The sequence below is a fragment of the Camelus dromedarius genome, chromosome 25 (assembly GCF_036321535.1).
Source record: "Camelus dromedarius isolate mCamDro1 chromosome 25, mCamDro1.pat, whole genome shotgun sequence".
NCBI lineage: Eukaryota > Metazoa > Chordata > Mammalia > Artiodactyla > Camelidae > Camelus > Camelus dromedarius.
The window spans coordinates 8,391,165-8,418,058 of NC_087460.1; the positions used below are offsets into that span (position 1 = coordinate 8,391,165).

At 48.6% G+C, this 26,894-nt stretch overlaps 1 protein-coding gene across 1 annotated transcript in view; it reads right to left on the reverse strand.

Annotated features, from left to right (window-relative positions):
* GRIN2B (glutamate ionotropic receptor NMDA type subunit 2B) overlaps positions 1 to 26,894 on the reverse strand; it is a 377,246-nt gene that overhangs the window by 18,294 nt on the left and 332,058 nt on the right. The window contains exon 10 of the mRNA XM_031444063.2: positions 24,541 to 24,770. Coding sequence (XP_031299923.1) covers positions 24,541 to 24,770 — 230 coding nt within the window. The remainder of the gene's footprint in view (positions 1 to 24,540; positions 24,771 to 26,894) is intronic.

The window sequence follows — 26,894 nt, forward strand, 5'->3', positions numbered from 1 at the left end:
TCAGAAGCAAAGGAAGAATTCTGGCAGAGGGGCAAGACTGTGTTAGAGCCCCGAGGGGTCAGCATGAAGAGGAGGTTGGAAGGAACAAGGTAGACAGGAGGAGGAGGAGCTGCGCCCGGATGACGGGCTGGCACCCGGGGCAACAAGGAGGGGCAGAAGCGACACCAGATACTTCCCTACCTTCCAAGAACGTGAACAATGGCAGGTGCACAACTCGATAAAATCAAGACCACGAGGTATACACCAGTGCCACCGACGTGCCAAAGGGGAGAGGCTGCAGCCAGCCTGGCTTCCTGGATGGCTTCTAGAAGGAGGCTGGATTTAAGCTGGCAGGGAGGCCGGGTTGGATTTGGAAGGGTGGAGGTGGGGGGTGAACGGCCCTTCATTTTACAAGGACCCTCCGCTCTAAGACTCCTCCTCCAACAATGCTGCGTTTGCACAATGAGGACACGGACACCCGCGGAGAAGTCTCTGAGGCCGTGATGCTGGGAGAAAGAGCAGGCTCTGGAAAGCAAGCCAAAACCCTCCTAAATGTTGACGGCGTCCAGGCTTGTGTGCTGACACCCAGACACAGCCCGACCGAGCGGATTTAAGTTAATTCTTGTGACCGATGGCACGCGAATGAAAGCGGCTGTACTCGAGCGCAGCGGCGGCAGGAGGCGCCTTCGGGGCTGCTGGCTCCCGGAAGGCCGGCTCTTCTCCCTCAGCTCGTGCGGACCAGGGCCAGCCGGCAGCGCGACCTTGCGGAGACTGAGGCCGTGCGTCCTGCTTGCGGGGTCCGCCCGCGGGAGACACGGAATCGGGGGGGGGGGGGGGCTTTTGTCTTCAAAGCCCGACAATCCCACACATAAATATTCATTCCATGACTCCTACTTTTACATTTGAATCGCAGAAAGAATCAATGCCCAAATGCCGCTCTGCCCTCTGGGGCCCCCAAGAGAAAAGGGGGGAAGGCTTAGGCTGCAGGGGCGGCTTCTGGGCGGCCCGCTGAGAGCCGGGCGGGGGCAGAACTTCGGGATTCCGCAGGGACCCCCGCACCTACCTACACCCGCCCGGGTCGGTTATTACCTTCGGTGCCCTCGGCTTCACAGTGCTGTTCTGCCTGTCACTTCTATTATTTTTAAGTACAGTTCTATGAATTTTGTTAGCCTGTTTGTCCAATCATTCATTTAAGTTGTGGTAAAACAGACATAAAATGTATCATTTTAAATATTTCTAAGTGTACAGTGCTGCGGCATTAAGTACCCTCATGCTGCTGTGCACCCATCACATCACCCATCTCCAGGGCTTTCTCATCGTCCCCAGCTGAGACTCCGTACCTATTAAACGATACTTCCCACTCATTCAGTGAATTTTAACCATGTATAGAATCTAGTCATCACCAGCACGGTCGGGACCCAGAACAATTCCATCTCCCAGCGACCCCCTTCTGTTCCTCCTCTACAGTCTTCACCCTCCCCCTGCCTTTAACCTCTGGCGACCACTGATCTGTCCTCTGTCCTGACAGTTGGTCTTTTCCGGAGTGTCACATAAATGGAATTAGCCAGTAGGCAATCTTTTGAGGCGGGTTTTTCAATTCTCACAGTGCCCCTGAGGTTCATCCGTGCTGCTGCGTGCGTCTGCAGGTCATTTCTTTTTATTGCTGAGTAGAGTTCCACTGTATGGCTGTATCGGTTTCTTTATCCAGTCACCCACGGAAGGACACTTATGTTACTTTCAGTTGTAGGGTAATTACAAATAGAGCAGCTGTAACATTCACGGACAGGCTTTTGTGTGAACATAGATTTTCATTTCTTTCAGGTAAACACCCAGGACTGGGAGTGCTGGCTCACAGGAGCCACTCCCCGCCCCCAAGTCCATCTCTTTTTGCATTTCTTCTCTTTTGATTTGTCCAATTTTCCCATGGACTATAAAGTAAGTACATCAACTATTATTATCTTATTATTCTGCCTGATATTCGTTCTTCCTATGATAATATATTACAGCCTAAATAGGATGGAGTAGGTAGGGGTGTGAGACTTCAGACTGACCAACATCTGAAGATGGGAGGAGGGCCTGGGGAAAGCAGCTCTGGCCTCTCCCGCCACCACCCAGGATCTTTTGTCAGCCCAAAGAGGGAGGAGGGTCAGATGACAACAGACTAGACTTTCTGAAAGTATGCCCTTCTTCACTCACAAAGTGCTGGGGATGGGAAAGGTGGGCATCTGTGCTTACACTGAAACGGCGCTGCAATGACAGAACACAAGTACGCACCCGGGTTACGGGCTCAAAAGATCTAAATTTAAATCCGAGCTTCACTGTTTATTAACTGAACCACTTAATAAACAAAGCACTCAGCTTTGCAACTGAATTTCGACAATGTTCTAAGAGGAGAAATAAGGAACAGCATCTCATCACAAATCCTCCATTTCAGACATGGGGGCCCGGGGAGGCCACCCAGGACCACACCAAGGGACAATGTGACTGTGGATACAGTGATGGATTAGAAAGTCAGAGCTGTCACCTTCCTGAGAGTTATAATCTGGGAAGGAGATGGGAGGAAAAAAATATTTTTACATTTCATTATACATTATCCATTGGAGAGAATATTGTTCAAATTCATGCAGAGTAGGTAGATGACTGAATGGTGATAACAAGAATGCTATAGAAGGTAGTTAGAAGACACAGGTATACGGGTATTAGAAGATACAGGTATATAATGAAAGTGCCAAAATGACCTCAGTGCTCTTCCTGGGCCCCTGGAGAACCTGCCATTTTGCTACTCCCAGGAAGTGAGTTAGCATACAGTCAGCACTCCATATTCAGTCATTTCTGCTCTTTTCCTCTGAATATTAATATTAGTGCTGTGGTTGTCCACAGTGGCAAACACACCTATGTTTGTGTGTGAGGAAGCCTGCATCTGGATGTGAGAAGCCTGGTAAGTACGTCTTCCCAACTCTGGATGCTGTGCATCTGGGGAAGGAGCCCCTTGCCTCTCTGAGCTCAGCATGGAGCTGGGGCTCCTGTGAGAGGCTCGAGGTGGGGGGGTGATGGAGGGGAAGGAACTCACTCTCCTGTCATCACCACCCTCCTGCTGTGGCCAAAACAAGAGCTGGTGGAAAATATAACACCCTGTTCTTTAGAGGATTTCTAGAATTTAGTTAATGATCAGTTTTCCTCATAGTAACACAGTCATTTCTTTTGTATTTTGCAAAATTTGGATATATAAGCTTGAATAAATATTGCCTAAGCTATTTCATAAGCTTAGATAACAGCATGAGAGTTCACATTAGCTGGCTGAGGGTTGGTCCCTGAGCTAGTTGAGCAGAGCAGACGGGTGTCTCCCCAGATTCACTTCACCAGGCCACACCTGTACCCTGAAGTCTTAGGTGTCTGGCCGTAAAGTATCATCATCGACACACGCTTAATGGGTATAATCCACGCATGAGTCACTAAGCTCTGCAATGAGGATCTGAAATGAAATGGGGCAATAGACACAATTGCCACATTACAGTTCAGCTGGAAATAATACTGAAAAGGTAATGACGGACCCATCTATGTTAATACACCACCCGATTTACATATGGTAACTCACTAACCTTTCAATCAACCCTGTGAGGTAGGTATTATTATCCTCATGTAACAGACATGGAGACTGATGCCCAGAGAGGTAAGTAATTTGAATGAGGCCGTATAGCTAGAAACTAGCACAGCAAGATCTCCAATCCAGGAGTTAATGCACGGTGTTAGCTGTGAAACACATCATAGAGTTCTATATACACAGAACAAGTGCTCCGCAAATACACAGCAACGAAAAATCCAGTGACTAAATGAATAAGCCAAGTTCCAAAAGGGACGCAAGGGCAGTAAGGACCATGGAGGTGGACAGGCGCAGAGAACATCACAAGAGGACAGGGATGAGGAGGCTACAGGGAGGAAGTAGAAAGGGAGCTGACTCCTACAGACGGGCTGAGATTTATACCGTCAGAGGTGTGGGGAGGGCACTCAGGGCAAGAGGAAGTCGAGCAGAGTTGCAGAGGGACCGCGACGTAGGGCTCTGCTTGTGGATGGCTGTGCGGCAGAGCTGCCGCGAGTCAGGCTAGGAAGTGGCCACGTGCTCCCCGCCGTGGAGGGACCACTAGGCAGCTAGACCGACACAGCTCGGAAAACACAGAGGCTGGAGCAGGTGTTTACCGGGAAACGACTGGGGGTCTGGCCTGCTTTCAGGGGAAAATAACGGGAGGTATAGACACCAAAGTGGGAGCCTTGACGGAACCCAAGTCTGCCCGTATGTTTAGAAGAACGAAGGAGAGGAAGTGGCAGAGGCAGTCTCATCCCCACCACCTCCTCTCCCATCCTTCCCCTCGCCGGCCCCTCATAGCCACCCTGGCCTCCCGGAAGCTCCTGGAACACGCCAGGCCAGCTCCTGCCTTAGCCTGCTCTGCTCTCTGCCCGGAGGGCCCCCGACATCCATCGCTCCCTCACTAACTTCAGGTCACACATGTCTTCTCACTGAGCCCTTCCCTGACCACTCAATTTAAAATTGCAACTCCTCTGCCAACACCTTCTCCCTCCTCTGCTTCAGTTTTCCCTGTAGCAGTGCACACCTTTTGAGACTGCATATAATTGCCTTTTAATTTTATTTTCTGCCCCTGCCCCTCACCCCTTTAGAATACAAGTGAAACGAAGGACAGGGTTTCTGTCTGTTTTGATCACTACTCTCTCCGGTGCCTGGACAGTACCTGGCCCTTAGTAGACTCTCAATATGAATGAATGAATGAATGAATGAGTGAGTGAATGACTAAATGAGGGAATGAACTGAATAGCACAAATGCACGTGTATTTATTATACTTCAAAAAATCACTCTAAGTACCCGCCTTACTGGTGAATGCATTTATCAGGCAGCACAGAGGAGAACGCCTGTTTCTCAGCTCCAGCGCTGTCTTGCATCCCTGGTGAATAAGGAGTTAATACATCCTCATGCCGGCTGAGGACATTTTTCCTGGCCCCGTCTCCATTTTCCCTTCAAAAAATATATCCGATCTGAGTTCCCACAAGAACTTGTGGAATTTAGGACTTGACAATGCGTATGAGTATTTCTTTGGCACCAAAAATGTCACAAGAGTTGGAGATGGTTATGAAAACATGGGGATGAAGTGAAACAGAGGCGTAAGGACTAAGGTATTTATTTGTGCTTAATCCTCAAGTCATGCTCCCTCTCAACCTACCCCCGCGCGAGGCTGTTACAAAGGCGCGTTACTGCCGGCCGCTCAGGCCCCTCTCAGACAGAAGCACGACAAGGTGGGACTGTTGCAGATATCTCATAAAAGTTGCAGGTCTAGCAAAGAGACATGACCTTTTAAGATTTTCAGTAAACAGGACAGATGTATTCACCATGGAAACTGGGATTCCAGTTTCACGTGAAGCCCCAGCAACTCATCTACAGTTTTGGGGAAACTGCTGAGGGTTATTAGCAGGATTTCCATGTGCAAGACACTCCGAGGAATTTAGGGGTGCTCCAGGGGTTAGCATGATAACCTGAGGTTCCTATCACAGTGAAAAGAGCTCAGAGTCATAAAGCTGGGGGCGGGCGAGGACAGCCAAAGGTCTGTGCTAGGCAGGGCCGAGGGTGAGTGAGGATCCCGGGAGAGGCAAGTCAGGGGGACAGGCACACCTCGGCTTTCCAGGCAATCGATCAGATCGGTCAATTCCAAACCAAGGGATGGAAGTGCCAGCATGTGCACACGATCACAGTGTGACCCATTTACAGCACAGTGGAACTTCTCGTTTTGGTCAATACTGTCAGCCCTGAGTAGGGGACACTCCAGTCTGCAGAATGTCAGTGCTGGGAGGGAGCCTGAGCAACCCCACTGCACACACCGCGTCCCTCTGGGTTCACCAGGGACCCGCACAGCAGAGGGCACCGAAGAGTCCTTGGTAAAGGAACTTTTTAACCTGGACACAGCATCTTCCTGAACACATTCTGCCATGGATTTTTTTAAAAAGGAAAACCCATCATATCTCCTGGGATACTCGTGGGCTGTGAAACCAAGTTTGAGAAATGCTGCCTGAGCTACTTCCTCACTGGGACACAGCAGGCAGCAGAGGCCCAGGCAGCTCACGATCTGTCCAGGGCCACACGGCCATTCCCTGTTCCTGTCCCCTCCATCCCCTCTTTTATCCCATCACCACACAGGTATTGAGCACTCACTCAGCACCAGGCATTGCGCTAGAGTCAACGGCAAGGGAAGGGGGCTGCCTCCACACCAGGGTCCTTTGGGGGTAATGAGAGTCCAATGTGCCTCCGTCGTCCTTAATGGGCCTCCACTTACAACACTAACGTCATTGTTATAAGGTGACTGCCACGCAAGTGAAAGATCAATAACCACATCAGGAGAGGAATGGATTTAATTTTTCCAGCTGACTGAAGGTTAAGGCCCAAAGCCCTCTCACTCTTAACTCTTTTGTTGAAAATCATTCTAAACTACGGCAAGTCACAGTCCCCTTTAGGGTTACCCTTCATCAGACACAGTCAGTGAGCACCTGCTATGCATCATGATGCTGGGATATGGGCGCTACACAGGAATTTAGACATGAAAGATCGAAGATGGTTTAAGAGATTGTTTAATGTGTATTGATTCCAGGAAAATCTTAGAAATTGTTTTTACTTTTTAAAAAATACCTTTATTTCACTTTTATTTTTTAGAATATTTTCAATAGGTATGTAGTTCTGATTGACAGACTTGATTTTCATTCAGCACTTTATTTTTATTTTTGATGGAGGTGCTGGGGATTGAACCCAGGACCGTGTACACGCTAAGCATGAGCTCTACCACTGAGCTCTATCCCCACCCCCGTTTTTACTTTTAATAATTCCTTTATATAAGTTTGTTGTGTCCTCATTTACCTCTTTTCCCTTCTAAAAGTGGAAGGTGGCAGTGTTCTGGTTATTTCAGGGTTGGCTACCTCTTGTTAAGTGAGGGAATAGGAAAAGAGAAAGTGTTCAGTGAACACCTGGCGGATTGAGACGCTGAGGTCTCACATCCAGAGAACAATCCAGACGTGGTGAGCACCTGGGGACGTGGAGGGCCTGCCATACTCTGCTCACGTGTGAGATGCGGAGCAGTCAGGGGCCTCGAAGAGAAGATATATCTTGCCAACTACGTCCTGAAATAACTTTATAATTTAAGATCTGACGAGCCACAACAGTAGTATTATTCAGTATTCTTCTTCTACACCTGCTTGATTTAGATGGTTTGACAGGAGAAATCACAAGAGGAGCAAACCCTGAGACTATAAATGTCCACTCTTTCCTGTGCATGTTACCCTCCCTCCCCCTCCATCAGTGATGAAACTGCCTCCCACTGTTCCTCAAATTCAGACGGCTAATAAAGAAAGAGAAGTATTGGCCTGGGCTTTGAAAACTATATGAATTATACAACTGTCTTCTCATTCATTCTTTGACTAAATGATTCATGAAGTCATCCTTCAACAAATAGTTGAGCCCCTATATTTGCCAGACTGTATTATGGTTATCATGGATCCCTTGATAAACATGGACAAAAATTCTTGCCCTCACGGAGGTTACAGTCTAGTAGAGAGAGAGACAAATAAACATTGTAAATATAATGAATATTAGCATGTCACGCCATATAACATGATCTCCATTAATGGGAAAAAAGAAAAACAGACAGCGGGGTATAAGCCTATTTTAGAGCCTCTTCCAGATTTTAGATCAGTTGCTTAACTGGTGGCCTGTGCTTAGACTGTCTTTTAGGGACACACGTCACTGTTCCCTGTAAACACGTGTCTCTAATAACATACCTCCTGTAAGTGCCTTCCTCTTTGAGCCTAGACTCACTAGCTTGGTCTGATGTGAATTCTCGGAGGAACAACTTCAAGTTTGCATCAGATAAACATATTAAAATTGATTTTTCCACTTAAAATGAAATCCACGGTGTGTTTCATCTCAGGCTTGGAGAAGAGACTTTTTCTAGAATAAGCAAATGAAGGGATACAGTTACTAGCAGGACAGCTTGCTTATGAATTTGCAGCACATATTTGGGAGAATAACCTAGATGAGTCCATTTCACCCTTATGTTTTTTAAATCCTCGTCTGAGTGGACGTAATTAGAGGTAAATATGTGCGCTAATGGGGTGCTGTCTCAGCTGCTTAGTAGGAAGGTATTTAAATTCTCCTTATCAAGCTCCATGATGATTCTTTTAAGACACCAGCCCACTGGGTCCTTTTAATGGTTCCAAGCACATGTGTTCACTTTGTCAATAGTTTACAAAGAAGCTAGCCTCCTTTAAAATTATTCCATAAATTTCAAACCAGGAGCCAATTAGCAGAATGGGGAAAAGTCTTTAGCCAATGCCAAAGTAAACTGTAAGGAAACACGTTTCTCTTTATTAGAAAAGAGGCTCCTATGACTGGGCAGGTGGGACACCTGGTGAAGGGTGGGCAGGATCACTTGAGCTGGGAGTGTAGGGGTAACTTACAAAATGCACACGGAAATGTCTCATTTTCTTTTATCACTCAGATGATGGAATGGAAAACTTACTCCTTAAATCTGCTACGACACTAAACTGGATTGAATGGCTGGCCATTTGGAAATAGAATTAAACATCAAAATAATAAGTCTGGCATGAGGAAAGAGGATATTCAAAGGATGAAGTTCAATTAGGAACTGTGCAAAGTAACCCTCAGAGACTGTAAAACCACACTGCCCTAGAGTAAGAAGGGGCGGGAACTGGCTTTGCCAAGGCATGATCAAAAAAGATTGCGGAGCCCTAGTGGACCACAAGTGGCATGAACTGACAATGCAGTGCTGCTATTTAAATAGGGAGCCTGTGATGGGAAGCTAAAGAGAAATGTGGCAGGTGGTCAGGCCCCGTGATGCACCAGTGGGAGGGCTTTATGATCACCGTTCTCTCTCCTATAACTCACAAGTGAAATTCGAGAAGGTTCAGAAAATGACTAAAGGTGAGCGGAGCAAGTCTTCTGGTGAAAGTTAAAAGATGGGTTTACTTAACCTTGAAAGGACACCCAAGGAAACTCCTGCCACTGTACTTGCCATCTGATGTTTTGAGTGTCTGTCCCCTTCACTGGACGATCAGCCTGCGACTGTTTAAGCACGTGTCAGACACCACACAGGTAGGCTTTCCATGAACTTTGGGGACACCCTTATACTCAACTCATATTCGCTGTTTATCAGGAACTCAAATATAAGTAAGTGCCCTGTATTTTTATTTAATAAATCTGGCAATCCTACTCACAGGGTAACTGATCATCATCCAAGAAATACTTGTTGAATTAATTGCTATTAGGCACTAGGTATTATGCTAAGTGCAGAGAACAGAAAAACTTAAACAAAAAGCCAGGCAGATGATATAACAGAGGCCTTAGTTAATCCAAAGAACTGTGGAAAGGGGCAGGATTCGGACAGGAGGCAGAACCAGGAGGGGCTTACAAAGGGTGGGAGGGGTTTCGGGAGAGACTCGCCCTCGAGACAAAGAAGCACAACTGGGTTCTGGGCTCGGCGCTACAGCAAGCTGAGCGAGAGCACGCTGGCACACAGCTGTCCTGATCCTCCCACCCCGTGTCCCAGCCCCCGGCTTGTGGCAGCTATTTAGGGTCTATCTGCTGAGTGAAGAAATGAAGAGCAGGTAGTGTGACCAAAAAGCAATGAAACTGATTACTTAGAGGACACCACTGCACCAGGGCTGCATCACAGAGACATGCAGGGGGAGGCGCGCTAATCCGCACGTGTGCAGTGTCTGCTGGCCAGCGGAGAGCCTAAATGCTGTGGAAAATGGGAAGAGAGCTCCCTGGGTTGGGAACTGAGAAGAGGCGCTTCAGGGGCCGAAACCGCTAGGTCTCAGGCTCTCCCAAGCCCACATCTAACTTGCCATTCTGGGAAATTTTGGAATGGCAAGGGGTCATTGGGAAGCGCCAATATTTCCTTCATTAGCAGACGAACTAGGGTAGACTAGCAACTACTTATGACAGTAAGTACATAATTTCTACTGCTAAATGAACTAGTAAAGATGGGGATTAACGATAAACATAGGAATGTTATAAATTCTCGGTCTCATCAACAATCCGCCAAGCAGTTAAAGCCCTTTTCTACGTCTGTAAGAGACCCTGAGGTAGAAGCAGTTGGGTCTACTTCTTCTGAGAGTCTGAAGGAAGAGACAACTCTTGGGCAATACAGACCAGGCAAGCAGGAAGGCTGTAAGAGGCACCCAGGTCTGTAATCTGTGCACTCCTGTAAGAAACTGTTTGGAGTGGGGCCTGCTTGCCCAGTGAAATGATATTTGAAGTAATTGTTTCCTATCACAGCAGTGGGTGACAGACATGGATTTAGAAACGTCCACGGAGCTCTTACTCTGCCCCCAGAAGGATGCTCAGTGCTCTCTCTCAAAAGACCCAGGTCCCGGGCACCTGCTGCCCGTGGCGGATACCCTCCTCCCAGGCACCTCTGGCTCCAGAGCTACTTCCAGTGAGTTTAAGTGCTACAGAGTGACTCCTCCAGCCTCCCCTGCACCCTTTCCAGCCCTGACATGGTCCTGGTCCTCCCCACCCCGCCTCTGAATCTCGCTGAAATAGGCACATGCAGGGAGGTGGGAGGGTGGAGGCGGGAGCGGGGAGGGGGGAGGCGGGAGCGGGGAGTGGGGAGGCGGGACCACGCGGTGGGGCTAGGGTGGATTTGGAGCAGTTTGTCCGTGGCTTTCCAGGCACATGTTAATCATTTACTGGAAACAGCATGGGCTTTGTGAGATGGATTTAGGCACAAACCCTGGGTCTGTCATAGGATCCGAGTCCTAACATTTACTGAGGGATTAGCATGCGTGGGGGCACTTGTCTGAGCACTCCACAGGTATTATAAGTATAGTTTTTTAAGTCTTTAATCATCACAACAGCTATAGTGTAGGTAACATTTGTATCCTTTTATGATGAGGAAACTGAGGTGCCAGAGGGGTTTAGGAATGCAGCCACATCACATACTTCCCAGTGGCCAAGTCTTAAGTTTTCCCTTCTGTAAAGCAGAGGGAGCATTTGCCCAAAAGGCCCGGGAGGAGAGGTAAAGGAGACAAAGAATGCAGAGCGTCTAGCCCACTCTGAGACCGTGACCGCTGATGTGGTTTTCTGGAGCGCCCACCACAGATGACAGCCGTGGTAGCCAACGCTGCACAGGAACACGTAATACAAGGATTGATTTATTTGGGGACTTAGAAATGCAATTTTTTTAATAGGCAGGCTCCAACCTATGAACACATTGTCCTCAATAGTTCATTTAGAAGTCAGCTGTTCAAAAACTGAAATACATTTCCCCAGAGAAAGAATACTGTAAATGGTTAGCTCATTAAAGGCAATTTCATCCATAAGAGAGCAGAATTTTAGTGTTAATATTATTAGCTTCTGTTCTGGGAACATTCATTCACTTAACACCCTTCTATGCTGCACCAGGCAGGAGCCCAGGAGCTGAACAGACAGAGTTACTGAAAGCACGTCTGTTGCCTCAAGGAGCCTACAGTGCAGTGAAGGAAACGGGCAACTGATCAATGATTCTACTGGGGCGGGTGGTGACAGAGGTGGCTTCTGGCTGTTGTAGGAGGGTGGAGTGGGGCCCCTGGGGGTGTGGAGGGGCAGGAGATGGTGACGGGGTCAGGGCTGGCCCTCGCACTCCCCTTTCTATATGCAGACCCCACTTCCTGCACTCCGCTGCTTTTCTAAGCTCCCCTCCAGGGCATCCAAACCTGACAGTCCCTATTTTCCTACATGATCCACGTCCACAAAATCAAAAGCCCTGTTTTTTTTCGGTCTGAAGGAATCACATCTAGGAGTCAAGAGAGAGACAATCTAAAGAAAAAGTCTCACTGATGTGTGATTAAACTATTACTCAACGTCTCCAAGATATCTGCATTTAAGAAGCAGTTTAAATTTTTTGGTTTTTTTACATAAATGTTCGAACTGTAAGTATAAGCACAAGAAAGCTTTCCAAAACAGTACCGTCACACAGCCCGACCAGCCCGCTTGCGGACTGCCCTGGGAGCCTCCTTCCCCGCTGAGCCACGCGTCCCTCAGATGCTGTAAGGACGCCGTGCTGTCCTTGTCATGTGTATGCAATAGCCCACACGGAGTGCTGGTACCACCAGGGGAGGGGGTGGTGGTGGGGTGGCCGCTTGTCGGGGTCATCTCTAACCCGGAGGGACTCATCCTGGAACACGGGTTGTTAATGGATGTAACGGATGATGTGTGCTGGACACTTCAAACCGAAAACTGAGGGCTCATCATGAACACTGTTGAGGAGGGGCTGGAAAACTGCCCAGCTTCCCAACACCAAACCCCTCCCAGCCCTACTCATGTCGCCGAGACCACCTCCAGCAGAGAGGACCAGGGCCACAATTACATGATTTTGTTAAAAGCCTCCTTTCGATGACTTGGGATTGAGAGGAGAGATGGTAATTACGACTCAAGAGGAGGCTCTGAAGGGCTGGCGCAAGGTGACAAGGTGAGGCCGTCAAGAGAGAAGTAAGTCCTCACAGCTGTGAGGACTGGGGAAACAAATCACTCCTGCCCTCTGGATAGGAGTTCCTGAATGAATGATATAGGACTTTTCCAAATAAATTTATCTCATGATGTGAGACCTTAGTGCTCATTAGTTTCTGTGTGCGTGTTGACGGTTTTGTGCACTTTACAGGGTGGAGCACGCTTGCCCCTGACTCCAAGTATTCTGAGTATTGATACGTCTGTGGTCACTACCTGACCCCAAGCTAATGGCTGCCCACATGTCCCGTGAAACGGTATTTATGGTTGTCAGATCACTGGGGTGTTTAGAGAATTAAGCTATTCTGTCTATGCTGTTTGGACCCCAAATTGTCCCGAATCTTGTCAGAACTAGTGATGACTTTCTGATTTGCATCAGGGTAGCAGGTGCTCTGGGAGCCACCATCGACCTCAACTCTGCCTCCACGTCCACTTGAACCTTCGCGGCCTCCTCCCTCGGCACCAGAGGGTTAAAGCAACCAGTCTGGCAGCCGCCTCTTCTCATTAGCAACCTGGAATCACTGCTGTGCTGAAGGCTGCACTGCTCTTCAGCGTTTGAATATCAATTTGCATAATGAAGCAGGTGAGAGCGCCTCTTGCCTGTTCAGGCAGCCGTGATTGGCAGAGAGAAAGGGATTTGTCTGTAATTGGCCACAATTAATTGGACGTGCTTTTATAAGGAGAAAAGGAAAAGGCAGAAATTGCTCAGCGTGTCCACCTGGTCAAGCCGCATCTGCAGCCTCTAGTGCGTGCGTGTTTGCAGTGATGGTGGGTGTGCCATGTAAAGGCACGTAAGTGGATAACCGCGTGTGTTCAAGTGCATTTCTTCCCCTGGAAGCAAGCAGAGGCCCTTTCCCCAGCAGTGCCTCTGCCCGGGAGGTCAGCAGCTGCAGCGTCCTTCCTAACGCAGGGCTGTTTGCCGTCTTGTTCAATGTGTACTTGAGCCCGCTAGGAGATGTCACTAGACATCACGGCATTCCTTCTTCAGTACCAGGATGACACCCAGCTCGAGGTCTCTTTTGTACTCGGTCCGAAAAAGGCTGAGTCCCAGCTGTCTCTGGGTCTGCCCGCGATCAGTTCTTGCAAGAAGTGGAACTGCCTTATACTTGACTCAGTGCACGCTGGGGTGCTCGTGGTAAGCTGGGAGATGTGTGAGGAAGTTTCACGAAATTAAGCATTTAGCACGCTTAGTATCAAGGTGCTTTATAGACTTAAGCCACTCATGGTCTCCTGGCCACAAGTACTTCAGAAACAGTGAATGAATGCCGTTCTTGCTTTGGTTTCCTCCTAGGATGAGGATGGTGGGGGAGGTAGGGTGCGCTTCCCTCCTCTCTGATTCTCTCCTCTTTTCTTTTCTGGCTGGACTAAGTATGTATATGGGTTATTTCCTAGAAGAGAGGAAACATGGCGCCCAACAACAGTCCATGTCTCTTCAATTCATTCACCCAGTCAACTCTTATTAAATAAGTGGCTCTTACAAATGCTGGAGAGGCTGTGGAGAAAAGGGAACCCTCCTACACTGCTGGCTTGGTGCAGCCACTGTGGAAAACAGTATGGAGATTCCTCAAAAGACTAGGAATAGACTTACCATACGACCCAGGAATCCCGCTCCTGGGCATATATCCAGAAGGAACCCTACTTCAAAATGACACCTGCACCCCAGTGTTCATAGCAGTGCTATTTACAATAGCCAAGACATGGAAACAGCCTAAATGTCCATCAACAGATGACTGGATCAAGAAGATGTGGTATATTTATACAGTGGAATCCTATTCAGCCATAAAAACCGACAACATAACGTCATTTGCAGCAACGTGGATGTTCCTGGGGAATGTCATTCTAAGTGAAATAAGCCAGAAAGAGAAAGAAAAATACCATATGAGATTGCTCGTATGTGGAATCTAAAAAAAAAAAGAACAGAACATAAATACAAAACAGAAACAGACTCAGACATAGAATACAAACTTGTGGTTGCCAAGGGGGACGGGGGTGGGAAGGGACAGACTGGGATTTCAAAATGTAGACTAGATAAACAAGATTATACTGTATAGCACAGGGAAATACATACAAAATCTTGTGGTAGCTCACAGCAAAAAAAAAAAAAAAAAGTGACAATGAATATATGTATGTTCATGTATAACTGAAAAATTGTGCTCTACACTGGAATCTGACACAACATTGTAAAATGACTATAACTCAATAAAAAAAATGTTTAAAAAAATAAGTGGCTCTTAAATGTGTGAGGGACTATTGAGATCAGAACCAAAGGCAACAGAGTCATTGGATATTCCTAGATTCGAGGGAACAAAAGTCTCTTCTAGTTTCCTGTGCATTCACAGATGGGCAGAGAGTGGTCTGCTCACTCTTCTGTAGGTTGGCAGGGGTCCTTCATCACCCCCTTGAGAATCTGAGAAGCCAGACCAGAGCGGCCCCACGACAGGGGCTTGACTGGATTCTGCTGCCTCAGGCCAGTGCCTCTAGCAGCGTGTCCCTCGTTCCTGTGTCCACACAAAGGGGACGTGGGGCTACAGCCGTACAGTGAGACGGGACAGCTGCAGGCTTTGGAGTCAGCTCTCCCTGGATCAGGTCCTGACACCCTCACTTCCTAGTTGTGTGACTTCAGCGAATTTGCTTGATCCTTCAATGAGTCTCTTCACCTAGTGAAAGACGTTAATAACATCTGTCTCAAAGGGTGGGCACGAGGATTAAAAGCAGCAACAGATGTGACGAGCCTAACAGCAGGCACATAGTACACGTTCATCAAATAGTGCACGACCGCTCAGCGCTAAGGGCAGAGGCAGGCACGCGCGGCCGCAGGAGTCCCAGCGGCGGTCAGCTGGCCAGGGGATAAAGCCCGCAGCGGAGCCAGCTCGTACGGAACCTGCGCCTGCGCTGTTCTGCCCGCTCCCGGGGGGGCCTGGGGTGGAAGGCTGAGGAGGGGGCGCCGAGAGGCAGGCAGGAACCCCCCTTGTGGTGCTGCAGGGACCGGGCACTGACGCGCTCTAGACAAGGCCACTGTGCAAAGCAGACTCTTCTCCCAGAGGGCCTCTCAGTGTGAACCCGGTCTCAGTCCCTGACGGCAGCTAGTTGTCTACAGCAGTCCCTTCGGCCCCTCCATCGGGCGCCACCCCTCCAGGTTCGGCCGCCTCACCCTGCGCAGGAAGCCCCGTGGGCAGCCCCCTTTGCAGTCTCCTCCCTGCACTCCTGGCCCAGACTGGCCCCCTGCCCATGTGGCCTGCCTAATGTGGACTTGAGGGGCACAGAGCCGACTGCCCTCGGTGGGAGTCACCCACCCACGGGGCCACTGGCCAAGACCTGTCACCTCGGTCTTCCCAGGTTTGAGTCAAATGCCACCTTTCCCCACGCTGACGGCAGGCGGTGAAGTCCAAGCTCTCCGAAGGGTCCCCTCCAAGCCCTTCCGTAGGTTTGAGAGACGCGGGGGAAAGGTGGGGGCGGGGGGAGGCGCAGCCCTGCAATAACTCCCCGCAGAGTTGTTCACTGCCACAACCCTGTTCACACTCCTGCTTCCTGCCTGCGTCCTGGCGGGTCCTGCTCAGGTGGCAGCTTTCCCACCTGTGCTTTTACCTCCAGCCGGATGGACAGAGTCCCATCTAGTCTGAAAGGGTCCCCCTAGTGACTTTGATACCAACCCTTTGCTCTAGCCCACCGCTTCCCTGGAAGCCACTCCTTCCTGCATCCCCACCAGACAGGTCTGCTTGGACAGACTAACCCCGTAATGATTACAGCGAGGACCCAAGACCCTGATCTTCCTCCTCCTGACTCTGCCTCCTGAAAGGCTCAGCTGCCTGCACCTCGGGGACCCTCCACACGGGCAGCTCTCGGGGTCACACTGGCTGGTGTCAGTGCCCCTGACGCTCTGAACCAGAGCTGCCCAAATAGGACTGGATTAAAACACCAGAGGAAGCGTCAGGGGCGATGGTGCCAGTAGGTCATGGCTGGAAAGGAAAACTTGACCCTGACACTGAATTGTAAATAAAGTGGTGGGGCTTCCTGAGCCTCAGGCATCCTCAGGAGCCCCTTGGCCCTAGCACATGCCCAGTTTTGCAGAAAACTTCCCAGATACAGCAGGCTGCAACCAGTCCACAGAGACCCTCATGCACCCTTACCATCATTGTAGCGAGGGGGCCCTGGGAGGGTGGAAAGGCCGAAACATCCTCAGAAGCCCAGAGCCAGCCCGGATTACAATTTTCACTGCGAATACAATTCTGACATCTTTAAAACTTGATTCATTTTAGGCCTGATGACTTTGGCCCCATATAAATTTTCATGGCTGCATTAATTTGTCTTGAAGGACTTGAACTTAGTTGCCCAGAAGTGAAACACTCATTCTTAATAAATCCTTAACCCACAAGCCAAGATTAGTTAGCATGTAAAAGCTCAGCCCCCTTGTACTGAAACACTTATTTCTAACTTTTGTTCTTTTTTTTCAATTTAAAAAATTTTATTATTTTATTTTTATTGAAGTATAGTCATTTCACAATGTTGTGTCAATTTCTTTTGTTCTTAACGAGAGAGAAAAGGATGTTGAAGAACTCTCTTATTTTTCTGCGATGTCTATACACTTCTGAATGAAGAAACTCCTTTTAACAGTTAGCCAAAGGCAACAGCTCCCTTGTCTCAGAACCAGAGACTTGACTGGAAATAGATTTGAACTTGGTGGGAGCCCCAAGAGCCACCACTCCTCCCAACCTGGAAGAGATGCCCTGACCCAGAGATATCCCACGTGGAAGCCACAGAGAGAAATTTAATGATCGGAGAAGTGCTCACTCTTTTTTCCCCTACTCCCAGAGCACCCAAAGCTTGAGTACCACACGTGGTGCTCTATGCTTTGATTTTTGTTAATAAAATTGTTTTTTGTCTATTGCTGGCTTTCATCTGGGGCCCAGCTCAATTCAATCCAGGTGGGGAAAGTGTGAATTCATCTTCATGTTAACTTGTCGTAGCAATTAAAAAAAATCTTATCGCTCCAGGAAGGCGTCCATCACTCTAATATTCACTACCCAGAACACCTTTCTAAGAAGAGTTATACAGAGCAGATCGAGCTTACGTTGGGTTCTGATGCTTCTTTTTCTTTTTTCTTTTCTTTGCTTCCTTCTTTCTCCCTTCATTTCATTTGGTTTCATTTTACAAAAAGATGGTTCCATTGATACCAGCAGAATGAGACAAAACTTGCTTCTTTTTCCAGGTAAAGACAACCTTTCTCAGATCCACTTTGGAAAACTTATGTTCTATGCACATGGGAAACTTGCATTCCTCATGCAGCTTTGTTAAGCGTCAAGTTCCTCATTACCCAAATCTTGTTATCTTTATGTTGTTTCGGAGGATTGAGATAAACATATGTATACATATATGTACACACATATGCACACACATACATGCAGATATGAGTGTGCATTTCTGTGTAACAAGGAAGATACGTTCATCTACATGAAGAGTGAGGACACCTGCTTGCCTTTGATGAGAAAAATATCACCAGTGCTTCGTTCCTTGCAAGATTTGAACAACACAGCAAAATCCAGACTACGAGAGGGGTGCATTAGTGTTACTTTCCCCAGAAGAGTTGTGAAAATGATACATCTTACAGAAACATGTCCTCAGTTCCCTGTGACAATGACATTCCTGCTCAGAGGTCTAGCTGAAGGCTGTGCGGGAAAGAAGCACACAGACAACACACTTCATGCTCTGAGAAACGAACAGTCATCAGACTCAAGGACAGAGCAAAAGGGAGCACACAGTGACATGCAGGCTTTTTATTGTCTCCCTAAAATTAACCAGCATGGAGAAGACTCCCTCTGGGTTTAAACCACGTCTCTGCAAATCTTCAGCATGACATAGATCTGTTCTTCTAAGCAAAGGAGATTAGTGGGAAGAGGAGCTGAATTGGATTCTGCTGGAAGAAATACCCCCTTTGGAAAGACGGGGCTAGGTGGCTGACAGAGGAGATGGGGTGAATAGGAGAAGCACCAAGGTTTAAAGGGGACAAGGGGCTGAGGACACTTGTCACTGGACTTAGCAGTGATCCATGATGATATAAACCTGAGAGCTTCAACTTAATAGCATATGCAAAGATCTTTTTCCCAAATAGGGTCAACATTCACGGGTCCAGGGATTAGGAGGTAGACGAATCTTTTGGGGGAACACCATTCAACCCCGAGAAGCCCTGACAGTACAGCAGAGGTGGGAGGTGAGCAATCCTGTGTGGGAAGTCACAGAAGGTCAGAAGCAGGTGGTCATTCAAGGAGAAAAGGGCAGAGTGACGCATGATGCTGTGAAGGGGACACAGCAGAGAAAGAGGACCCTGGGGGCCCTCTCCGGAGCCCAGCAGTTAACACTGGGACACCTGTATCCTCGGACTGGGAGGGTGACCACTGCTAAGCTCCACTGGGGGCCTCAGTTGAGGCAGCCAGTCAAGTCAAGAACAGACTCAGGAAGTAGAACTCAAGGGGGCCAGCTGGGGGATGTGGGGGTCCCATTCTCAAATAAACCAGAAAAGTGGTGACAGCTGACCCCGAGCAACAGACCTGGGGCTGTGCAAGCCCCAGCACTTTGCTCTGGGTCCATCTGGATGGAGACCACCCTGGCAAGAATGAGGGGGCTCAGTCCCTGGGGCAGTGGTCCATGGATCTTGTCAGATGGGTTCTGCTAATTGGGAGGCAAAGGGGAAGGTGTCCCCTCCCCGACCCATGTGTGTCCTGTGCCCCAGAGACTCCCAGGTTTGGGGAGTTTTCTTCTCTTGTCACTTCCTCCAGAACTGCTTGTGACCAGCTGTTGCAGCAGGACCAGATGCCTGACTGCTCCAGAGGACTCCGTGCTATAAATCAGGCCCTTATTTCGCTCGGCTACCTGGAGGCCCAGCCCAGGCCTCATCGTCAGCCCCCTGACAATGGTCATGCCGGCTGCTTTCCAGAGTGGGTTATTTGTAGCTCAGTATTCCACGATCTGACCAAGATGTTCTGGTCCGGGACCCGGTGCGACAGATCAGGCTTGCAGTCAGCTGTCTCCCACTGGCTTTCAGCAAAGTTAACAGAGCCAGGAAGCCCCGTCTGTACAGTGGTGAGCATGGCCCCCTTCCTCACGCAGGCTCAAATGCCATCCAAACGTCACACGCCAGCGTAGCTGTGGGGTAAACATGCTTATCACCAGGCTGGTGTTCTTCCAGGTGTACTGACGCATTTGTTTGCATGCTGATCGAGAAGTCATACGCTGCGGTCTGCAGAAAGAACCTGAGGCAACTTCCAGCCCCTATGGAACTTCTCAGAAACTCAGAATAATCATTGTCTAGAAGAGCCGCGGGGTCCTCATTTCAGTTTTCGATGGCCGTCCCGGTTGCACCTTCAATGTTGCAGGCAAAGATGTCCACCCTCATTAACTAGATAAGCATCCTTTTGACATTTTTAAAGTGAATAAAGTTCCTAGAGTGCCTCGAGGAAAAGAACCGCAAAATATAACGCCGTTTATGTCGCACTGGTGGTAGGTGTGTGCGAGGCAGGGTGCAGCCAGGTGCCTGTGGGAGCCCAGTGGCCACACGGCCACCTCCAGGGACCTTGGCAGTCTCTGCCTCCCTGCAGACTCCCTTCACCCCCCGACTCTGTAACTGACCCTTCTCTCGCCTGCTGCCACCACTCTCCCACCCTCCTTAAAGCTCAGGGTCACAACAGGCCCAGGCTACAGTCAATCTGTGGGCCCTTAGCCTGTCCAAGAACAGAAAATCACCATCAGTTTCTGTTTAAAGGAATGCCTCTGAAAAACTCTTTAAAGAAAGGGCAAATGTTAAAATACTATCTGATTGTTTTGGATCGGCTTAATCAGATGGCTACGTTTTAGTAGAGGAAAAGCATCTCACTTGTTAAGCTTTGGGAAGGTAGATGGAAGGTCAGGAAGGGAAGGGATGAACTGGGAAAAGCCCAGGGATCTGAACACGTGGCACACTCTTCAGGGGCTGGAGCCAACTGGGAACAACAGAAGGGCAAATTACTTAACCTCTCCAAGCTTCAATTTCCTCATCTGCAAATGAAGGTATTAAAAGCACCATTACATAAGATAATCCATGTAATGTATTTGGCATTGTGCCTGGCTCCTGAGAGTTGAAAAATGTTAGCAGAGATATTATTGTTGAAGTTGTATTAGTAATACTGATAACTGTTATTATTACTAGCAGTGGTAGAAGTAGTAGGAGCAGGCTTGCTCGGTAGTGCGCTGACCTGAGAAGGGCTAGGTTAAGTGCAAGGTCATTCAATGAGAGGGCAGGGGTGTCAGTACTGGTCCTCCGCTATGTCACAGCTTTGTCTGGGATTGGCCACAAGGGACACATCCTGGCAGAGTGATTTTTAGAGCCAAACACACAGGGACCCAAACTTTGGTTCTGTCACTTGATAACATGTGACTTTACGGAATCACTAAACTTCGCAGAGTCTCGGTGTCCTGATTGGTAGAATGCGCTTAATTATACCCGCATGAAGATGACTGATATAACATATATGTAACATATTTAATGCACCCAAGGCCCCTCCTTCGTTGGCCAAGCTGATTCTCCTCCATAAGGTGATGGGCAGACTGCAAAATGAGAAATCCATCTGGGAAGCTGAGAACACAAGAATTAGCACTGTGGGCTCTCTGTTAAGAGAAAAAAGATGTCACCAGCTTCCTTACATCCTCCTCCCACTGGGGGAGCTGACGGAATGTACAGTAGGGCTGCTAAATGTGAGAACTTGCACTCACATTTAGTTGTAGCATGTAGTGGAGTAACTCAGACTTCCCTGATGTGATGAGCCGCCCAGTCAAAAGGAGCCCCAAATAGGAATTCATGGCAGTTTCACTCTGAACAGCCTGACTTTGTACCTTAACATAAGTGCGCTCTGGGAACATTTTTCTGTCATAAATTTGAAGATAATTTCTTAAAATGTATAGGTTTAATGACTACAAATATCTTCCCATCATCACTCCAAAATATTTATCGTTTGATCCGAGTTACAGAGAAGATACATCAACCGTGATAGTCAAAATGAGTTTAGAAACACTTCTCCACTTTAAATGTTACCTTCCTTGATGAAAATTTAATTACATTGAAAAAAGAATTTTCCAAATCACCTCATTTCTGTTCTCAATGTTATTGCTTTGACGACTTTATTATTTTCTTTTTCTAAATTCACAGGATATACTTCGTCTCATGCAAAGTCATTCCTGAGACTTAGTTTTCTTTAGGTGTTTTGAAGTAAAACTAGTAAGAATTTTGACATTTTAAGTGCACTTTCAGAAAAATCTCTGATTTATAGTACTGTTCCTGACACGGACATGCAGTTGTATGTCATTCGTTACTTACATGTTTTCTATAATTATGTAAATTATATTGACATTTCCTGGTAGGATGCTTACAATTTCCTATTTTGTCATTTGCAGAATGCTGAAATGTATCAGATAACCATTTTCAAATTGAACAGCTGTTAAAGGGTTCTGGTTCCTTTGCTGCTTTCTTTGTCTATAATGCTTAGCCCACTGCTCTATGCAAAAGACTCAAGGAAATATACCTTCTCTCCCTCTCTCCCCACAGACTTTTTATAAAAATGATAACCAAGTTATGGTCACTGCCTTTGTGGAGCCCATGGTCAAGCAGAGGTAGATATAGCCAGGTTCAGGTCTGCAGATGACTACAGTAAATGTGGAAGACAGGTGTTGTAATACAGGTATGAATGACTGCCAGGACAGAGGACAGAACGGCTAGCTTCCCACATGAGCCCGGATGAGAAAGCTTTCCAAATAAAGTGACATCTAGTCTGTGTCCTAAGTTTCAGTGGGAGTTTGGGGAGTAAAGACGTGAGGAGAGGAACATCGCAGGCAGATGCAGAGAAGCATCCTTGGGAAGGATATGAGGCAAGGATGCTTAGAACGTAGGATGTAAGAATGGATGCATGGACCGATGAGACGGAATTGCTGGGGCACACTGGGAATCATTTGTAAAAGCTCTGAAAGCCACATTGGGAAAAAAATTGTCTTTATTCTATGAGCGATGGAGCCACTGAAGTTCTGTAAGCAGAGAACTAATGGGATCCAACTTTTGGGAACATAACCAGAATGGTGTGGAGGACAGACAGTGCCCAGCCTCTCTGGTTCAAGCAGCCTAGAACAGTATGTTCTTTCAAAACCACAGAAGGGAAAACAATCTCCCTCCATCTCAATTATGCTTAGTTCAAGTAGAATATCATCCGGTTGTTGCCAGGTGGGAGGGGGCCCAGGAGAGAAAGATACAGCGTCCTAAGCAATCCGCAGAGACATTGGAAGAAAGCAACATGATAAGGGCGGAATGGCCCAGAGTCCCCAGGGGGCTGTGGTCCACCACCCCTCGACCATGTTATGTACTGCACAGCCACATGGTCCCGCCAGACTCTGCATGGGGACATGATACGCCACCCCTCTGCCATTTCCTGAGGCGAGGACCCGGTCGTCCACACCTCTGACAGATCCACACGTGAGGACACGGTCTGTCACGATCCTGCCACACTCACATTCTAAGACGGGCATGGCTCCCTCAGCTATGCCTCCTCCAAGGATGGGGCCCCGGGAAACAGCTGTTGTCGGCCCCTCTACTGCAGAAACAGACTTACAGAAACAGGCACAAAAACTAGTTGTTGAAGGGGTGAAGGGAGCTGTCTAACCCAGATTTTCTGAGAGGATCGCAATGGTGAAGGCAGGATGTTGACAAAGGAACAATGAGGGGGAGAGAGGCTTACAATGAATTAAGTGATAAATGAATGAATACATGAATAAATGCATAATAAATCATGAGCTGGAAGAAATAAGTAAAAAGAAGCTTAAAAATAAAGAAGAAGGAAATACAAGAGTCGGACAGGATACTTTTAAAACTGGGGAGGAAAACTAAAGTAAAAAGGAAGACAAACCAGAGAAAGAGACAACATAAAGAGGTCAAGGGGGAGGGGTTCGTCTGTGTGTGTGTGTGTGTGTGTGTGTGTGTATTTACTTTTCATTCTTGTAAGAAGCTTGTTTATCTTCCTTATGCTTTTGAATGTTCTTCGTGTGTGGTGATGAGTAGACAAAGAAATCGTAACCTGAGCCCTCAAAGAGAGTATCTCTCCTTGTCATTCGTCTCCAACCATTTGCTAAGTGTTTAAGGTTTAGCCTGGGGAGAGCTGACCCACGTGTAAACCATTAACTGTAAGACCATCGAGTCTAAACACGTCTGCTGGTATCACCCAGTTTCATCCTGGGAAAAGGGGTGGGAAATCACATTTTCTAAATCTTAAGGTACCGGAGAGGTAGGAAATGTGCTGTAAGTGAGTCTCCAGAAAGATCTGGGGGATCTAGGCATGCTTCTGGCAGACCTAGAGAGTCACCTGTACTGAGCATGGGTTTCGCACATCCTCACTCAGAGACCACGGCAACCAGCAGACACTCCTCTTCCTCTCTCCACTGCGCAGGCCAGCAGGGAGGCCTGCAGCCTGTATGGGGGCAACCCAGCCACCGGCACCACACGGGCAGTCATCAAGTGAATCAGTGGGACACGGTGAGAGGAACCCTCCGTCTCAACCCTGGGAACACACGAGTGTGCCCGCAAAGGGAGAGCCCACGGGCAAACAGCTCTGGGAGGAAAGCAAAGACCACAGTGGGCCGGTGCCCCGAGTGTGGGTGCACGGGGCGGCCCTCTAATGACACCCCAAAGCACAGCCCGGTGCTGCAGGCCACGCGGGCGTCTCCAGCAAGAGGACCTGTGCACTCAGAGAGCCGCCAACATACCAAGCCCTTCACGTGCAGCCCAGGCGCGCCCGTGACGACGTTTCACAAACGAGAAGGCGAACGCGAAGGAATATTATTTCGGTGGGGAAACTGACTTCTGCTCCCGTGTCCCGATTTAAGGAAACATAAGAAAGAACTGTCGATTCTAAAGATTTAGAAAATTAACAGGCACTCGAGAGCTTTGAGAATGGCTCAGAACGGGACCGAGGGATAGATGGGCGGTTTCAAATGGTTCTCCTACCTTTTTGTCACTCAGGCCGGAAACCTGGTCCACGTACTCCTCCTGGATCATGAAGGCAGCTAAATTGGCAGTGTAGCTGGCCAGGAAGATGACAGCAAAGAAGGCCCACACCGACACCATGATCTTGGAGGTGGTCCCCTTTGGGTTCTGCACAGGGACGGAGTTGTTAAACACGAGACCCCAGAGCAGCCAAATAGCTTTGCCGATGGTGAAAGATGGGCCGCCTGGCTCTGGCAGGACAAAAAGACAAGGACAGAGAGTTAAGACCCAGCCACCAGTTCTACTTGAACCTGCAAGCACACAGAGCTGGTAAGTTCCCACTCAGAGCAGCATCCTGGCCAACTGAGCCCCAGCCCTTCCCCAGACAGTGTTTCCAGTAGACAGCTTGTGTCTCTTTTCTCCTGGGACCCTCAGGCAGGCAGAAGAGGGTCCCTTAGGAGAAAAGCCAGAGGCCCCAGGTGTGGGGGGATCCTGCTCCAGCAAGTGGTCATGACTCAGCCAGGGCACCAGAGGAGCCGCCTCCCACCCTCGAGTGTCTCAGACCCTTAGATGACACCAAAGCTGAGTAACAAAGGCAGCAGCCCACTCTGGCCACGCGCAGCCTCATTACCATTGTTCCTGACATCTGTATCTGTATCTACCAGGAAAGCCTTTCAACTTCAAAGAAGGTCAGGAAGAGCTGAGTGGGGTCTTTTTCTGCCACTGTCATGGGCCTCCTCCAATTTCACTCACACGGGGCCGGACGGCTTTGAATGCACTTTTTCCTGGTTTATCTTTAGTTTCTGGAACCTAGCACTGAAGGTTTCAAAGACAACCTTGACTTCACTCCAGTGCCAACTCCTCTCGTCTGGTTTCCATAGACCTGCCTTCCGTGGAAGAGTATGAGGAAGCCCAGAGGGGAAGTCACAGCCCCTCGGCTTTGCCACACGTATCTGAGGGCGGAAAGGCAGGCTGTCCTTGACTGTCCTCCACCCCACCTTTGCACAGAGCATGCCAGGGCTTCTGCCCATAACGTTCTCGTGACCGCACTGCTTTCTCCGCTTGGCGATGGTGAAACCTTGCCTGCTGTCTGGGTCTGCGTGTAGCCCCTCCAGTGCAGAAACCAACAGCTGCCTGCACAGTTTTGCAGCACATTAGCCCAGGTCTTACGCTGCTCTCCATGCTCCGGGTAGCATCTGCTCACCAACTAAATCATCAGTGACTACATGTGTCGAGCCTAGTATCTAACTGTGCACACACATCTGCGCGTGTGGGCCTGATATTTCATGGAACAGATGTGTAACTAAAAAGTTGTTTATAAATCAAAGTTTGGTACGTTGTAAAACGCCCCAAGGAGACTTGATATTTAAAGTGGCCCCATGTTGAAGTCCTTTGTGAAGACAAGCATCCTTTGGTAAAGTGAGCAGTAATTGTAAGCCCTTGCTCTGAATTTTGTGTCTGAATTTTTGCCTCATTGATGTTCCTTGAGGGTGGGGGGGGAGGTGCACACTAACTTTGGTTTGTGACAGTGACATTGTCAACGTGTGTATGTCCTCTTTGTTTGTCAGATGTTTCATTTGTTACTAACGCCCATCGGGATGGGGGCAGTCACGGCTTTTGGATGAGCACAGGCAGGAATCCCCTGACGATTCCCTACTGTGGACGCATCCAGACTTCCAGCCCAGAACCCCAAATTGGAAGGCGGGTCTGCACCTGGAAGTACTTCAGTCCAGGGGTGGTTCATAACCTGGACTGTGAATTCAACAGAAGCACAAGGGGAGTTTTACAGAACACTGCTGCCTGGCACCCCACTCCAGAGATTCTTATTAAATTAGTGCGGCATGGGTGGTTATTCTAATATGCAACCAAGGTGGAGAAGCACTATTTGGAAACATACAGTGGTTCAAGCCCACTCTGGACTTAATCAGAATATTAGAAAATGGGGTCTCTGCACCTTTGCCTTGTAAGGAACCCACTCACATCTCCAGAACTACCCAGCCGGAAGTGGGCCCGCCCCGAAGAGTAGCCGTGAGTGAGAATTGCTATCTCCTGGCCATTTTCTTTCAAGTACACAGCTCCTCTGCTCCCTGGCAGAGGGGTGTGAGCCAGGGACCCGTGCACTGGAGATCTGGTACCTCAGTGTGATCCTCTGGCTGTGGAGGACCCTTTCAGCCACAACTACCCTGCGTACGCCCTGGGGAAACCTGTTGTTCCTTATTCTTGGTACATGTGTATGATCTGCCTCATCAGTCCACCTCGTCAGATGGACTGCTCACAGCCTAGGGTCATGGAAACAGTTTCCCCTCACATGTTCATGCCACGTGTGTCTACTGCCGGCTTTCCTCCCACCTGCCCAGGGTGGGACCAGGCTCAGG